We start from the raw sequence: 14,654 nt of genomic DNA on the forward strand, positions 1-14,654 counted from the left end.
AACAAAGCTCCTCGCCGGTTCCCTGCGGCTCAGCCCAGACTCCTTACGGAGGAAACGCGTTTTGGCCGCTTGTATACACAACCGCATACTGTCTGCACAGCACCGTACTGCATTCTGATGAAGCCATCATCTGAAGTGGATTCTGAGGTCCTCCGTCGCCGGCAGACCCCGTAACGCTGAGGCTATGAAAATACTCACCCATAAGACTGTTACTGTAGGTATTAAGCTAGTTAGCTGCACATGCTAACATCGCAGTGCGAACTCTGTTTGTCAAACTGCTGATTTTGGAGTCAGCGGCGACTCAGGTGATCGTACCGACAAATGGCTGCTAAGCTACGACAGGTCGCTGAGTCAGTCAGCGAACACAAACACACCTTCACTTCCTGTGTCATCATCAGAAGTGGACAAATTTCCCTGACATTTAGCTTTCTGTTCTGTTTTTGAAAAAACGTTTTGTGTGAGAGAGTTTACGTAACAGCCGACTTTTCTCCTCACATGATTAGGATTATGGCTGACTGTAGTACTGATGTGCTGAGTTTATTAAAACCTTTTGAAATAAGAACAGGGTTTTCATGAGTCAGTTATTTTATTTGATTTTTTTAAAGCAAAGTCTGTTAGAAAACACGATTATACAAACAATACGAAGCACAGAACAACGCTGACCTGAGTTCAGCTGTAAAAAGTTTCTCTACATTCACTGCGATCTTTTACAGATCTGGACTTAAAAGTTCATATTAAAAACATTTTTTAAAACATAAAACAACTCGGCAGCCACAGATGCTGCATTCAGAGCTTGTAGGAGAAAGAGAATTCAATTTCATTCCAACACAACTTTGGCTGCAATTAACAATAAATGACATCAATTAATTAGGCGAGTCAGTAAAAATATCCCGATTTCAGAAGATCTGACGTTTTTAAAAGACATGTTTGGTATCTTCTTTATTTATTAATAAACAATTAACTTAGTCTTTTTAATGACACAAATCAGAAATCACAAAAAACAGTTCATAACTTTAGAGATCAAAGAAAAGCAGCAACACTCGATGAACGTAAGAAAAACTAATTCATCTGCTCGTTTCACGTCTAATGAAAAGCAAAGAAACTCAGACTTTTAAGGTCTTCAGTTTTATGGGACAAACTGAAAAATAAAAAGCTTCATTTTTAAAATGATATCCGAGAAATGACCGTGAAAATGAAATCAGTTCATAATAATTGTTGGTTCAGTTAAACATTTTAGACAATTTATTCACTTCATTAATCAGTTCATGTTTTTTCATGTATGAAATATTTTAAACTTTGAATGAAAATGAGTCTGCAGCGGTTTTGATAACTGAATAATTGTTTTAAGTCATTTTCTCACAAAAATACCAAAATATTCTTTTTCTCCAGCTGGAACCATCAGAACAGAAAACATCTGAACTACAACGTGTCTTTTCTGCAGAGAAAACACTGAGATTAACGGATTAACAGATAATGCAAGCAGCTCTTAGTCGCTGAACAAATAAGGAAAATGTAAAAGTGAATGTTTAACACTGAAAACTGCCACGTGGCCAATGTGACGTCACGTCATGTGACGTCACATGACGCCAAAGAGACGCTGATGTCACCGCAGGAGACGCCAGTGATGCAAACGTTTTAAATAAAACCCAAAGTGTAGACTTACAGGAAGACGCTGAAGAAAAGCTGCTTCCTGGAAAGACCACCATCCAATGAGGTTAAAGCAGGACAGGTTCAGTGTTGGGTTCAGTTCAGTTCTCCGCTCTTCATCGCTCAGTCTGAACTATCAAAAACATGACAGTCAACATTCAGGTTTTCTTCAGTGATGAGTTTCCAGGTTGTTCCTAACAGTAACTGAGCTACAAGTTCATCTCAGGCAGACGTTCATTTGGCAGGTGATGGAAATCAGAGCCAAAAAGTGTGGCTGAAACCTGATTGGCTGTGACGCTGAGGCGTTCAGGCACGGCTCAGTGAAGGAACGATCGGACTGACGACGCGTTCATCATCGCAGTGGGAAATTACAACAAAACTACACAAACTGGAGGATCTCAAATTAAAAAAAACAGTTTTTTATACAAACGTTTTTGAACAAACTCATGAGATAGAAAACGATAGAAAAATTCATCTGCTGACAAGAACAAAATATAAACTCAAACGCTTCTTCTTCTGTTGGTTATAAATCTGCAGTAAAGCCCGACACCTCCGTAAGCGGCTAAAAGCTCCACTTTACTCGGTTCATCTCGGACAGGAAACGTGCTGAAAGGCTGCAGAGCTGCACACATCAAGATCCCACTGCTCGCTAAGCCCCACCCACTTTAGCGACTGTTGCCAACCTGTCACACGTATAAAAGAATACAATATTTATCATCATGTTAAACAATGAGTCCTTGATTTCAGACAAGTGAAGATAAAAAGCAGCTTCTCATTTCTAGCAAATCATCGATTTGATCAACTGAGAAGACGACTGCAGTTAGCTGGTTGTATCATCGGTAGCCAGCTAAGCTATGCTGACGTCAACACACTGAACTGAAAGTCACTGTCCTCATCAGGACGAAGCTGCCAATGCTAACTGTGACACACTGGGACTAACCATCTCTACCGCGTCAGACAAGAACCTTCTGTGTCTTTAGTCCAAGTCCAAGTGATGACTGGGAAATGTTAGCTTTAGCTTTCACATGTTAGCTTTCACACTAAAACGTGAGCCAAAAACAGCATTTTCAACCAACTGAAGGGGGCAGCTTTAGCTTAATCAGCTAGCTAGCTGAAGCCTCATAAAATATTAGGAACGGTTGTGACTTTAGTGTTTCTAACTACTAGAAATAAGAGACCAATTCTGTCTGCCTGTTGTGTTCTTCTGAACTCACACTCTGAATTTGATGTTAATGTGTTGGCGTTTTAACCGTGTGTCCCTTGAGAACAATAAGGCAGTGACAGTAACTAAGGGGGCGGGGCTTGGTCAAGTCAGAGTGAGCCCTTTCACATTACATTATATTAATTATTGACAGAGCAGAAATATCGATTAATGCAGCTTTAGTAACACAGTTTCAGCTGAATGAGGTCTCTTGTTTCAGGTTTCGGTTTGACGGCCGGCTGGCTGTTCACTCAAGCCTGCTGGTAAGATTTTCATGTCTGCCGCCACAAAACGTGCTGAGAACAGTCGGAGTGGAAGACTTTTCCACTCGAACGTCTGAACAGCTGATCAGAAGCTGGTCTCGTTCATGTGTGGTTTGGGGCTGGTGGGCGGGCCGGCGGCGGGGCTGTCCGGACTCGCCGGGCTCTCCGGGGAAGCCGGGACATCAGCAGGAGATGCTGCAGCGGCGCGGCGAGGTGATACAGGTGCCTGAGACCGGGTCGCGTTCACGGCTGGGGCCGAAGGTGGAGTGGGGCTTGTGGGAGACGTGGACGCGGCCCTGCGATGTGACGAAGATGAGGATAATGGTGAGGATGACAGCGATGAAGGTGTTCCTGGAGAGTGGCGTGCACTGGGCGACACAGAGAAGGTGGTGGGCGTCCTGAGTCCAAATCTGGCCTCTAGCTCGCTGCACACCGCTAAGCTCCGTCTGATGCCCTCCGCCCCTGCCGGGACGCCAAACCCGGGGCCTGACACCACTTCTGAACCCTTAGCGAGCTCCTGGCAGCGCTCCACGAAGCTCCCCCGGCGGACAGACTCTCGGTCTTGGTGTCTCGAACGTGGGCTGGCAGTCTGGCTCGGGCTGGAGCTGTGGGATTGGGCGGGGATGGTGAGCATCTGTGGTCCGACTGCGGGCCCAGCTGAGAGGGCGGAGTCTCTGATAGGTTTGGTGAGAGGCACAGGGGGCGGAGCCTGTCGGGGGAGGCTGCCGCACAGCGAGGCGGCTGAACCGGAGGCTCCGGCTCCTCGAACTCCTCCTGCAGAGTGGAGACGCTCCGTCCTGAAGGAGTCACTGAGCTGAGAGTAAAGACTGGAGGGACAGGAAGTGACAAGATTCAACAACAGAGGTGATGCACAGACAGTGTTTGTGTGTGTGTGTTTCCGTGTGTGTGCGCGCTCGTGTACCTGCAGGTCGAGGCTCTAGGTGTGCTGTCAGGTGTTCTAGTCAGAGCCAGGTCACACTGGTCCAACAGCTCCAGCAGCTCCTCCTCGGTTGGTCCGCCTAGTGCTGTGAGACAACCAATGAGAGACCACGTCACTTACTGACCAATCACAGAGCAATCGACAGTCACATACAAAGCTGATGGACCAATCGCAGAGCACGCAGCAGCCTTGGACATGATCACAGAATACTAAAGTCTCTGTGGTAACGGCGGTGAACAATAAAGTTGTCCCACCTCTGATGTCCACCTTGCCGGCGATGTCCATGGCGGTGGTCAGGTCCCACATCTGGATGCTGCCATTGCTGTGGCCGCTGAACAGGTAGCGACGAGGCCGAGAGCCGATGCGACTCGAGCCCTCGCACTCATGGACCATGAAGGCCGTGATGGAGGTGCCATCCACCGAGCGCACCTCACACACCCTGAGACAGACACACACACACACACACACACACACAATGTGTGACGAGCCTCTGCCTTCAGTTTACTGTGACAGGAGACGTGGACACACAGGAAAGCGTCTCACCTCTTCCCATTGGACGACAGCCTCACGTAAAGTTTATCAATGTCTGGCACGACTCTCTGGATGAACACCTGCTGGTCGTCTCGCTCTCCGTATGGACCTGAGACACACAGTTACCATGTGAGTCCAACACACACACAAATTTTTGCGTGGAATCCTTTGACACACAGCGCCCTCTGCTGGCCGCAAGGTCACAAAACTCCAATCAATGACAGAGCAGCAGCTGATAATCAATAGCAGATCTATCTGGATATTATATGCTGTGTGTGTGTGTGCGTGTGCGCGCGTCACCTATCTCCGTCCCAGCGCTGCAGCCTCCGTGTCCGTCCACATCGTCCAGGCTGAGGATCTTGAAGGAGGAGAGCGGCGTGGACCCCGGCTGGGTGGAGATCATCCCTCTGAAGCGAGTGACCGTCCACGTCCGCACGTGGTTGTTGTCGGCACAAACTGACAGACGACAGACATTAAGGACTTCAGTGAGGCGGCGAGCAGCAACAGACCGGGCCGACGCTGCGTGGGGGGCGTGTCGGACTCGTACCTGAGATGAGGTGTTTCTCGGACAGCATGATCTTGGTGACGGGGCTGCGGTGGACAGAGAAGGTCTGGAAGAGCTGTGGGCCCGAGCCGACCGTCTCCGGATGCTGAACGATGACCCGGACCGTCCCCGAGCTGGTCCCGTACGCAATCTCGATCCAGTTCCCGCTGTCACCTGATCACATGACCGGCACATTTCAGACTCTTTACTACTGACGAGGGTCAACAGACAGCTGAAGTACACAGACAACAAAGCAGTACTGTAGTTTTAGCGGTCGCAGTACTGGCAGCGATGCGTACTGGTTTTGGGGGTGAGGTAGACGCTGAGAGCAGTGATGGCGTCCTCAGTCGGGTCTCTGTACAGCTCGGTCACCAGCAGATCGTTATCCTTCATCCTCAGAGGAAACTTCTGCACATCTGACAAACACAAGCAGTTCAAACAAATCTTTATTGGTTCGTACGCAGACGACAAGCTGCACAGGCTGAAGTTAAAGTCTCTCGACGTGTCCCAGCATGTCCTGATGGTCGAGGTGCCGGCCGGTTCAAACTGCTCCGAACGGAGTCGTGACTCACCGATGTAGTAGATGGATCCATTGTTGCAGCCCAGGATGAGGAAGGAGCCGGCGGTGTCATAGCTGCTGATGGGAACCACGTCCTGATTCTGACCAGAGAACACAGGATTTACAGGAACCACAAACCTCACGTTTAGCGTTACTGCGGCGCGATCACGATCGCTAAAGCCTTCCAGCGATTAGTCAGAGGAAAAGGACCTGAACGTGTCTCCGCCCACCTGCCAGTGCTTGGTGACGGCGTTCCAAACCCCGACCTTCCCGGTGTGGCTGGTGGCGATCAGCTGGTTACCAACGAAGAAGAGCGCCTCCACCGGCACGTTGAGGCTGAAGACGCCTGCAGGAGACATTCAGACGGGATTGTTGGTTTGGTTTGTTTGCCTAATCGATCGCTTTCCTCGTTAATCTGAAAAACTTTTCACTTAAAGAGCAGCCGAAGTTCAAAACGTCCTCCAGACGGACTTCAGTTCGCTGAGCTCTGAAGGCCTGACTGCTGAGGTAAGAGTCACGACTCACCGATTTCGTTTCCATTGCCGTCTGGGCAGATGGCCCACAGGATGATCTCCGTCACCGAGGCAACGGCCACCATCTTGTCGTTGTCTCCCAGCGAGCCGGCCATAAATTTGGCGTTGAGAGCAACTCGGTCGATCACCCAATCCAGACGAGGAGAAGTGAAGACCTGCTGCCACCCGGTGGACTCCTTCACCCTGAGACCCGCAGGCAGACAGACAGACAGGCAGGCAGACAAACAGGCAGGAAGACAGACAGGCAGGAAGACAGACAGGCAGGCAGAGAGTCTTTGAATAACTGAGTTCTGTTTTTATTTATGTTGAGTCATAAAAACGTCCCAGTAGAAGGTTCATGTATATTAACAATACTGTGTAGTGTATTAGTACTGCGTAGTAGTACTGTGTGTCTCCTTCCTGCACTCAGCAGTTCACCTGTAACAGACGACAAACTGTGCGTAGGCCACCGCGATCCAGTTGTGATGACCACAGATGATCCGAACCATGCCGGGATCCGACACCTGACCTTCACACACACACACACACACACACGCAGAGGAAACGTTTGACAATCGAGTGTGTGTGAGAGAGTGTGTGCGTGTTTTTATGATCTCATGGGGACAAAAACCTGCACAGCAAACACAGTTTAGGTTAAGGTCAGGGTAACCTACACTCTGTGTGTGTGTTACCTGCAGGCGTCTTCTCCTCGCCGCTCATTCTGCTGAGTATCCCAGAGTTCCCCAGGTTGGGGGGCATAGTGTTGCTGCGTCTGACCGGCGCTCTCTCCCCAGGAACCACTCGGCCCGCCATGAACTGCGATCCCGCCACGCTGTGACGGTTACGGCGCTTCGCTGGGTACACTGGGACCCCACAGACAGGAAGTGAGGACACCGAAACATTCAGGAGACAGAAAGCTTTACAAACTCAACATGTTCAGAATATCAGCAGCCGCTGAGGGGAGCGAGCAGGGTTCAGGTGTACCTGGTGGAGGCAGGTAGCCGTTGAACAGCACGTTTCCACAGGAAGATCGGTCGAGCTCATCGCACAGCTGCAGCTTCCGCACTGTTGGAGACCAAACACTTCATTAGAGGACACGACAGACAGCAGAGCCGCAGAATGACGAGCAGATGTGGGCGACGCAGGCGGCGCCGCAGGCCTTTAGGGCCACACCGCCGCAGTTTGTGCTGCGTCTCACCCAGCGGCGTGATGCCGTAGAACTCGGCCTCGTGCATGAGCATGTGCACGCTGATGGAGCGCGGGTGCAGCTCTTTGGTCCGCAGGAAGTTGAGGATGGTGGCGAACAGAGAGGGGTCCCTGTCGATGAAGATCTACGGCGAGAGAGAGGAGGCAGTCGTCAGCACACGCAGCAGCGAGAAGACGGGGATACAAACTAAGGAGAGGACGGATGAACTCAGAGCCACTTTACTCACAGCTCCGGTCTCGTCCTTCAGAGTCGAGATCCGACCGCTCAGAAGGCTGAGGACAAAAACATCGAGCTGTCAGCGAATGAAACGCAGCACAGACGCACACGTCGCCTCACTGCGCCATCACACTCACAGCTCATCGTATTCATAAGACATTTAGTGTTTAAAGTCACTGCTGCCAGTAACCATGGAAACAAAAAACTGGAGACTAAACGGTCCTGATTCGTCAGTTTTTTGAGATATTGTGTCATCATCCTCACTGACCTGGAGAAAAAGGAATCGGGGACCCACGTCAGGGTCTGTCGGGAGGTGCTGAACCTGTAAACAAACAAACAAACATGAACTTTGTCTCAGACGTGAACATTTCACGGCTCGGTCTCCAGCTGACTTATCTGTGCATCTGTAGAAGAATTTAGTTTTCTGGGTTCTCCATCCCATAAGCTTTGCTGCATGTTGACTCTGGTCTCTGCCTTGTTTACAGGTCATTCGAGTCCTACTTGATTTGAACCCTGAACTCCTCATGAGCTGGTGCCACCGAGAAGTGAACGTCACATCCACCAACCCGCCAGCGCCCTCTGGTGGACACACTCTGTAAGTCACTGGATTTCAGTGCTGTATTTTATGTTGTGATATGTGATGTTAAACAAACTCGTACTTGTGGCTCCAGCCGTAGACAGATGGTACTTTCAACGTTATGCAGCTTGTATTGTGGGGTACCATCAGCAGTAAATATACATGATGTAAAAAACTCCTCAAATAAGCCTGTGAGTTTCACTGATTTCTTTGTGGATGTGATTAGTCCACCTCATCAACTCTTATGACTGACGCCGGCAGGTTTCTGGGAATTTAAAACCGAATGCAGCGAACTTTGGGTTAACGCCACGTTGATTCCCCGTGTTTCCATCGTCGGACAGGAAGCAAACCTCAACTCCGCTTCATAAGATCAGATAAGATAATCCTTTATTAGTGCCATAACTGGGAAATGACAGTTACAGCAGCAAACAGGATATGGAGGGTGCAAAGCATGCAGGGATAAGAGAAGATGAGCATTCAAACAGAATAAATACACAGGAAACAAGTACCCGCAGCCGTACACAGTACAGAGGAGAAAAAGACTGTTCACACTAGAGTCCCTCAGTTCTGATTGTTGTATCGCAGTCATCGTGACTTCACTGTGACCCGTCCTGTCTAACATGACTGTGGCTGCCCGAAGGCTGCGGGGCTCATCGGCGCTGGCTAACAATACGAAGCGTCGTGCGGAGGAAAATCACTACGAGCGGCCGACCTGAGGACGCGGCCGTCGGACTGGGCTTACAATTAGCTTCGGGCTGTTTCACAGACGACCAAGTACCGAGTGCTTCGCTTTGTAACTCACTAACAACACCAGCGATGGGACCCGCGGCGGGACATGGACGCTAACGGACGCCCCTTCGCGAGCAGCTAACCGGGCTAGCCGACATCCCCGGACCTCCTCACCGTTTCCCCCCGACATTCAGGTGGATGATGTCTCCGCTCCTCGCCGGGTTAGACATCCTCTGAGGAGTCAGCTACCTGCACGTCCACGGCAGTAACAATACTTCTCAATATTAATCCATTTTTAGGATAAACTCGGTTTCCGTTCTTGTTTTTAAGCGAACTTCCTGTCGCGCAGTGACGGAGGGTCACTGCGGAGGGTGAGAAGTAAAACCCGGACCGGAGCGTAGCCTCCCTCTGGAACTGGAACTGGAACTGGAACTGGACCACAAGTTCCTTTCAGTTGTTGTCAAAATGTCTTTGAAGGCAGTTTCAGCCCAGAAGAAAATGAATGAAATGTAATAAAATCAAACCATCTCTAAACCTGCGGCTGTTTGCAACTTAAGTGTTTTATTCTTTTTGGCAGTTGGTGTCTGTTTTTCTCTTTCCATCAAACCAGCTGTGAGCATGTTGGCTGCTGCCCTGCTGTGACACAAACACACCCAGTCAGGCCTAACAGTCACACACTTTGTGTTTTCACACACCAACACAGAGTTGAATGATGAGGTTCCACACGTCAGCGTTTGTCGTATCCAAAACATCAGCAAGTGTAGCTTAGCTCTGCTCATTTCCTGAAAGGAACAATGAAATACACATACAAAAACACACACCTTTCACTTCGTTTAAATACTTAACCAGTGAATTGTTTTGGGGGTTAAGAATAAAATAAAAAAAAGATGCCTTTTTTGTTTGTTTTTTAATGTCATACAGGAAGTGTCAGGTATTAATACACTGAGAGCAACATCACAAACTGTAGTACTTCTACTAAACCTGCGTATTCTCTGTCAGTCAAGTCAGTTTTGTTTCTGTAGTGTCTGATGATCCTTCCAACCGGAGCAGGTCCGGACTGTCCTCTGTAACCCCCATCGGGAGGAACAACCACTTCCTGGTCACCACGTAAACAGCAGAGTTATGTCTGAACACAGCACACGTTTGATTGGCCGATGATGTCACATGTCCTCAGGGCAAAAAGCTGAGTCGGGGTCCTCCGCTGGGTGTCCACCAGGTTTACTTCAAGACCATAACAAAGACTTCAACTGGTGGCTGTTCTTTCGGAAACGCGCGTCCGGTCACGTCCGTGCTCGGCCCTTTCCTGACCTGAGTGCCGGTGTCTGAAAGCCGTCGCCACAGCTGTGTTTCTTGAGCTGCCTGGAGTCGGAGAAGCCCCGGCGGCAGCGGCTGCAGGGGTACAGCTTCACGCCCGTGTGGATCTGCATGTGCGACTTCAGCTGGTTGGACTGGCTGAACTTGCTGTGGCAGACCTGGCATTGGTACGGCCGCTCTCCTCGGTGGAGTCTGGCGTGTCGGTAGAAATTATTGCGTGTCCTGAAGGCTCTGCCGCACTGCTCGCAGGTGTACCTCTTCTCTCCGGTGTGGAGCGTCACGTGCTCCTTCAGGCGGCTCGGCTGCAGGAAGGTCTTCCCGCACACGCCGCAGCTGCTCGGCTTCTCCTCGCCGTGCTGCCGCATGTGGTAGACAAAAGTACATTTGCGGTGGAAGCACTTCCCACAGGTAGCGCAGACGAACTTGTTTTCCTCGCTGTGGGTTTCTTGATGAACTCGTAGCTCGCTGGCACCGGAGAATCCTTTGTGACAGACCGAACAGCTGAAGGTCTTCGGCCCTGCTGGACCTTCTCCCTGCGAACTCTGTGCCTTCTCTTGGTTGCGGTGCACCACCTGTTGGTGCTCCAGCAGTTTGGAGTTGTAGAAAAATGTCTTCCCACACAGGTCACACATAAACGGTTTCTTGGCACCGTGAACAAGCATGTGGGTCTTGAACGACCAGGTTCCTGAGAACTCCTCCCCGCACTTCGGGCACCTGAAGGGCTTCTCACCTGTGTGGACACGAAGGTGTCTCTGCAGGTTGTTCTTGAGACCAAACCCTATCCCGCACGTCTGGCAGACGAAGGGTTTTTCCCCCGTGTGGACGACCTGGTGCTGCACCAGCGCGCGTTTCAGCTTGAAGGTCTTGCCGCAGTCGGAGCACCTGAACGGACGCTCCTCTGAGTGCACTTTCTTGTGAGAAATCAGGTGAGCGGAAGTCCTGAAACTCTTCCCACAGGTGGCACAGCTAAACGGTTTTGCTCCGGTGTGAATGGACTGGTGCTCCTGCAGGACGCTCTTGGCAGCGAATCCTTTGCCGCAGCTGTCGCAGGTGAACGGCCGGAGTCCGGTGTGAACCGCCTCGTGCCGTTTCAGCAGGCGGATCTTCGCGTACGCCTTCTCGCAAACGGAGCACTTGAAGAACTTCTGTGCTTCGTGGTGTCTCAGGTGGGCTTTGAGGTCCTGCTGGAGTCTGTACCGTTTGTCACACTGGCTACAAGGCCACATTTCCTGCCTCTTCTTCTCTCTGGCCGGTTTTACTTCGTGGGCCTGGAGGTGAGTTTGGAAAGTCTTTTCTTTGTGGAAGCGTTTGTCGCACTGGCGGCAGGAGAAAGGCTTGTCGTGACGTCTCATGTGCTTCTTCAGCTGATGTCGGTAGTGGAAGCCTTTGTTGCATTTCTCACAAAACACTCGCTTCTGCTGATGCTCCTCCTTCTTCCTGAAGCCTGCAGGTGAGGAAACAAGAGCAGCAGCACCTGTCTGCACAAAACCTTTCAGGAACCAGAATGATTTTCTTAGTTTGACCTGTTCTGAAATCTGCTTTCACCTGCCGACGGTCCTCCAGAGTCTTCGGGTTTGTCCTCACTGAGCTTTGTCTCCGTGTCCTGTAGAGAACAAATCCACAGAGGGGACTTGTTGATTTGTTGATCGGTTGTAAAGGGTATTAAAGTCTGCAATAGTTGCGTCATTCTCAGCCAGTGGGTCCGGTTGAGCTACTGTTGGATCTGAGTGTGCTGAAGAATTCCCATGAACAAAAATGTCAAATCAAAATGCTAAATTTGAGATGAGAGCAGGCGGTGACGGCGAGTCGATCGTGGTTGTCAAATGATTTTGCTGATGTTGCTGTAAATCTGTGAGCGGGTAAAGAGGATCAGCAGGAGCTCCCCGGGTCCTCCTTTAGCCGTGTGCAGCTGCTGTGAGGACAACCGGAGACGGACTGACTGAGTCTGTTTGGCTGCACCGTCACAGCTTACTGTGCTGCTGAACCTGCCGTCACCACGGTAACCACGGCTGGAGGGAGATCTTAATGATTACAGCACAACATCACAACCCCCTGCTGACAGTAAAAGTCTTTGGGTGTCGTACTGCGCCGCGTCGCGTTTGCAGGACCTCCCAGGACGACTCAGTCCGGTTCACCAGCCGACGACAACCTCGGGGTGAAACTCACGCCTCAGTCTGAACTGAACATCATTACCTTTGTTCAGGTAAACTGAGGTTTGACTGCAGCAGACTGTGCAGGTGTTTCACAGGTGTCCCCACTCAACTGGCCATTAAGTGGATTTTTCCCCCCAATCTGTAAACAATCCCTTAAGAAAGTTTTAATACTTCTGGGGACATTTGTGGCGTGTTTGCTTCTGGTGCCACACAACACTGCAGTGTAAATGGAACACACACACACACGCACACGCACAGACCGACCTGAGGCTGGGCGTCGACTGCTGATGAATCCTCAGCCTCCGGGGGGGTCTCCGGGCTGTCTGCTGTCGGGTCGGGGCGAGGCTGGCTGGCGGCAGGCTGGGAGGTCTGTCCCGTGGCCGCGTCAGAAGCCGCCGCCTCCTGAGCCGTCAGATTCAGACGGACGGGCACGGAGGCGAGGCCGGGCAGAGGGCGACTCGTCACCACCAGAGGAGCTGAGGGCTGAGCGGAGGTCTGACCCGTGGACACCACAGACCTCAGGATGGCCACCGACAGAGCGGCAGGGTCCGCCACCTTCTGATTGGTGTACAGAGACACCACGGGGCTCCCTGTGGTTGCCACGGTGACAGAAGACAAAAAAAAATTAGACCAATGGTGGAAACTAACCAACTTGTCAAAGACTGTACTTCCACACAATTTTGACCACACCAAACTTGAGCATCTGAATATTATTTGACAGCCCTGTAACAGAATTAATTTAGCGGACAGGACAGTGAAAACCAGGATGTCCTCCATTTAAATGTGAATTTGGTTAAGACCTGCTCGGATTGAGATTCCAGGTGTGATTTGGCGCTACAGACATGAGCTGAACTGAACTGAAAACAAGATAATATTCGTTATTCGTGTACCCGGTGCCTGTGTTTAACCGCCTGGGAAGTAACACCGAGTACTTCTGACTACATGTCTGACAGGTTGTCCGTCCGGTCTCACCGAGCAGCGACCCGCCCTGCAGCAGCACATGGACCGGCCCGGTCAGGGTCTTCTCCCTGCGGTCTCTGTCCAGCAGCTCCCTGGTTGTCTCACTTGTCTCTCTCGTCCTCTTCAGGTCCCGGTCCAGGTGAGCCACCTCCCTCCTCAGCCGGCCCACCTGGCTCCGCAGCTGTTTCTCCAGCTGGAAGGCGGCGGTGATGTTGGCCTTCAGCTCGGCCTCCAGCTGCCCCACCTCCGCCCTCAGAGCGCGGTTCTCCTGCAGCAGTTTGGCGGATGTGTCCCGGTACAGCTGGCTTATTTTGTGGGTTAAGTCTTTCCCCATGTCCTGCAGGATTTGTGTCGGTGTTGCCGCTGCTGCCCCGCCTCCCGCGGCGGGAGCGCCCCGCTCCAGCGCGGTGACGGTGGCCCGGACTGAGACCTCCACCACAGTCCGTGTCTGCCTCTCGAAGCTGTCGTTAACACTAGCGTCCATTTTTATCTCACCAGAATTGTCTCGTCCGCCATTTTCTGTTAATGTTACACGTGGAACAAACCTGTCGAAACTTTTCTTTCAGCTAAAGCAAAGTAGTTACGGTTGTTTTCGTAGCGGCGAGTACAGTGAGCGAAAGCGAACCAAGATCTGTAGTCCGGAAAAGCTGCAGCTGGGGCGCATGCGTCGTCCGTGAAGTTTGTGTGAACGCATGCTCAGTTCTTGTCTGCTCCGATTTAATTGGATTTTCACGTCAGCGTTTAAATTAATTAATGATGATTCATTAAAAACTACTAAATAAACAAAAAAAATACCAACAAAATTCAACAATAAATTGATAAAAAATATTTCAAATTCGTTTATTTTTTGTATTAATGGCCCTAATCAGAATCAGAATTCCTTTATTTAAATTCTCTAATTGACTAAATACACATTTTCATGTATGTTTATTTTATTTCCCTCTTCTTCTATTCAGTTATGTTTGTTTCAGCATTAATTTATTTATTTACACATTACATGTATTTCAAAAACAAATATGTAAACACATATTAACACACACGACATATACAAACCGTGGGAATACCAAACATGTGAAGATGTATGGGGGCAGCAAACAGTTCCGCAGGTCTAAAGAAAGATCACAGGTCGCCCCTGCAGAGCAGCGCGCTGGCTGGGCATCGTGTGCAGATGTTCGCTGTTGTTTCAGCAGAGGTGCACAGAGATGCTCCACTTCCTGCTCTCGTGTCTCGTATCTTCCTCTTCCCTGCTGGATTCCTCTTCCTCCCATTCTCCTGCAGAACAGAGCGGCGTGGGTGGAGGC

General features: G+C 50.4%; 3 protein-coding genes across 8 annotated transcripts in view; 1 reads left to right on the forward strand and 2 right to left on the reverse strand.

Annotated features, from left to right (window-relative positions):
• esrrd (estrogen-related receptor delta) overlaps window positions 1-8,541 on the forward strand; it is a 17,694-nt gene extending 9,153 nt beyond the window's left edge. For 4 of the 5 annotated variants that reach the window (XM_046390087.1, XM_046390085.1, XM_046390086.1 and 1 more), the window contains exon 10: window positions 1-265. This exon is cut by the window's left edge and continues 124 nt beyond it. Coding sequence is in view for 1 of the 5 variants with exons in the window: in XM_046390088.1 (XP_046246044.1) it covers window positions 8,106-8,125 (20 nt within the window). In the remaining 4 variants the exon portion in view is untranslated. Of the gene's footprint in view, window positions 266-8,105 lie in introns of those variants that run through there. The other variant, XM_046390088.1, reaches the window with a different exon arrangement.
• Window positions 568-9,637, reverse strand: shkbp1 (SH3KBP1 binding protein 1). 2 transcript variants are annotated; one of them, XR_006843429.1, is made up of 18 exons: window positions 9,101-9,637; window positions 7,889-7,942; window positions 7,631-7,676; window positions 7,396-7,528; window positions 7,182-7,262; window positions 6,890-7,060; window positions 6,636-6,726; window positions 6,211-6,401; window positions 5,916-6,031; window positions 5,699-5,786; window positions 5,426-5,542; window positions 5,130-5,300; window positions 4,883-5,038; window positions 4,595-4,691; window positions 4,306-4,490; window positions 4,034-4,136; window positions 1,929-3,938; window positions 568-1,775 (listed from the first exon to the last, which is right to left on the reverse strand). XR_006843429.1 is itself a non-coding variant. In XM_046390079.1 (17 exons), exons 1-17 carry the CDS (start codon window positions 9,154-9,156, stop codon window positions 3,197-3,199), a joined length of 2,598 nt encoding a protein of 865 aa, XP_046246035.1. In that variant the 5' UTR covers window positions 9,157-9,637; the 3' UTR covers window positions 568-3,196. The 2 variants fall into 2 exon arrangements, 1 of the variants encoding a protein (XP_046246035.1); XM_046390079.1 differs by having other exon boundaries at window positions 568-3,938.
• A 107-nt stretch (window positions 9,638-9,744) lies between these two features.
• Window positions 9,745-14,056, reverse strand: LOC124059767 (zinc finger protein 708-like). Its single transcript, XM_046390080.1, has 4 exons — window positions 13,366-14,056; window positions 12,658-12,983; window positions 11,786-11,843; window positions 9,745-11,684 (listed from the first exon to the last, which is right to left on the reverse strand). Exons 1-4 carry the CDS (start codon window positions 13,835-13,837, stop codon window positions 10,207-10,209), a joined length of 2,334 nt encoding a protein of 777 aa, XP_046246036.1. The 5' UTR covers window positions 13,838-14,056; the 3' UTR covers window positions 9,745-10,206.
• Between the last annotated feature and the right edge of the window lie 598 nt (window positions 14,057-14,654).

Source organism: Scatophagus argus, chromosome 5 (assembly GCF_020382885.2).
Source record: "Scatophagus argus isolate fScaArg1 chromosome 5, fScaArg1.pri, whole genome shotgun sequence".
In the NCBI taxonomy this organism is placed as follows: Eukaryota; Metazoa; Chordata; class Actinopteri; family Scatophagidae; genus Scatophagus; species Scatophagus argus.

What these genes read in the sequence shown, in the direction of transcription:
- shkbp1 (XM_046390079.1), bottom strand. Translation starts at nt 9,156, where the DNA reads ATGTCTAACCCGGCGAGGAGCGGAGACATCATCCACCTGAATGTCGGG. An exon ending in CGGCAATGGAAACGAAATCG is followed by an intron (nt 6,032 to 6,210) that starts GTGAGTCGTGAC and finishes TGTCTCCTGCAG; the next exon opens with GCGTCTTCAGCCTCAACGTG. An exon ending in CTGTCGTCCAATGGGAAGAG is followed by an intron (nt 4,491 to 4,594) that starts GTGAGACGCTTT and finishes TGTCTGTCTCAG; the next exon opens with GGTGTGTGAGGTGCGCTCGG.
- LOC124059767 (XM_046390080.1), bottom strand. Translation starts at nt 13,837, where the DNA reads ATGGACGCTAGTGTTAACGACAGCTTCGAGAGGCAGACACGGACTGTG. An exon ending in GCAGGGCGGGTCGCTGCTCG is followed by an intron (nt 12,984 to 13,365) that starts GTGAGACCGGAC and finishes TGGCAACCACAG; the next exon opens with GGAGCCCCGTGGTGTCTCTG. An exon ending in CTCTGGAGGACCGTCGGCAG is followed by an intron (nt 11,685 to 11,785) that starts GTGAAAGCAGAT and finishes CCTCACCTGCAG; the next exon opens with GCTTCAGGAAGAAGGAGGAG.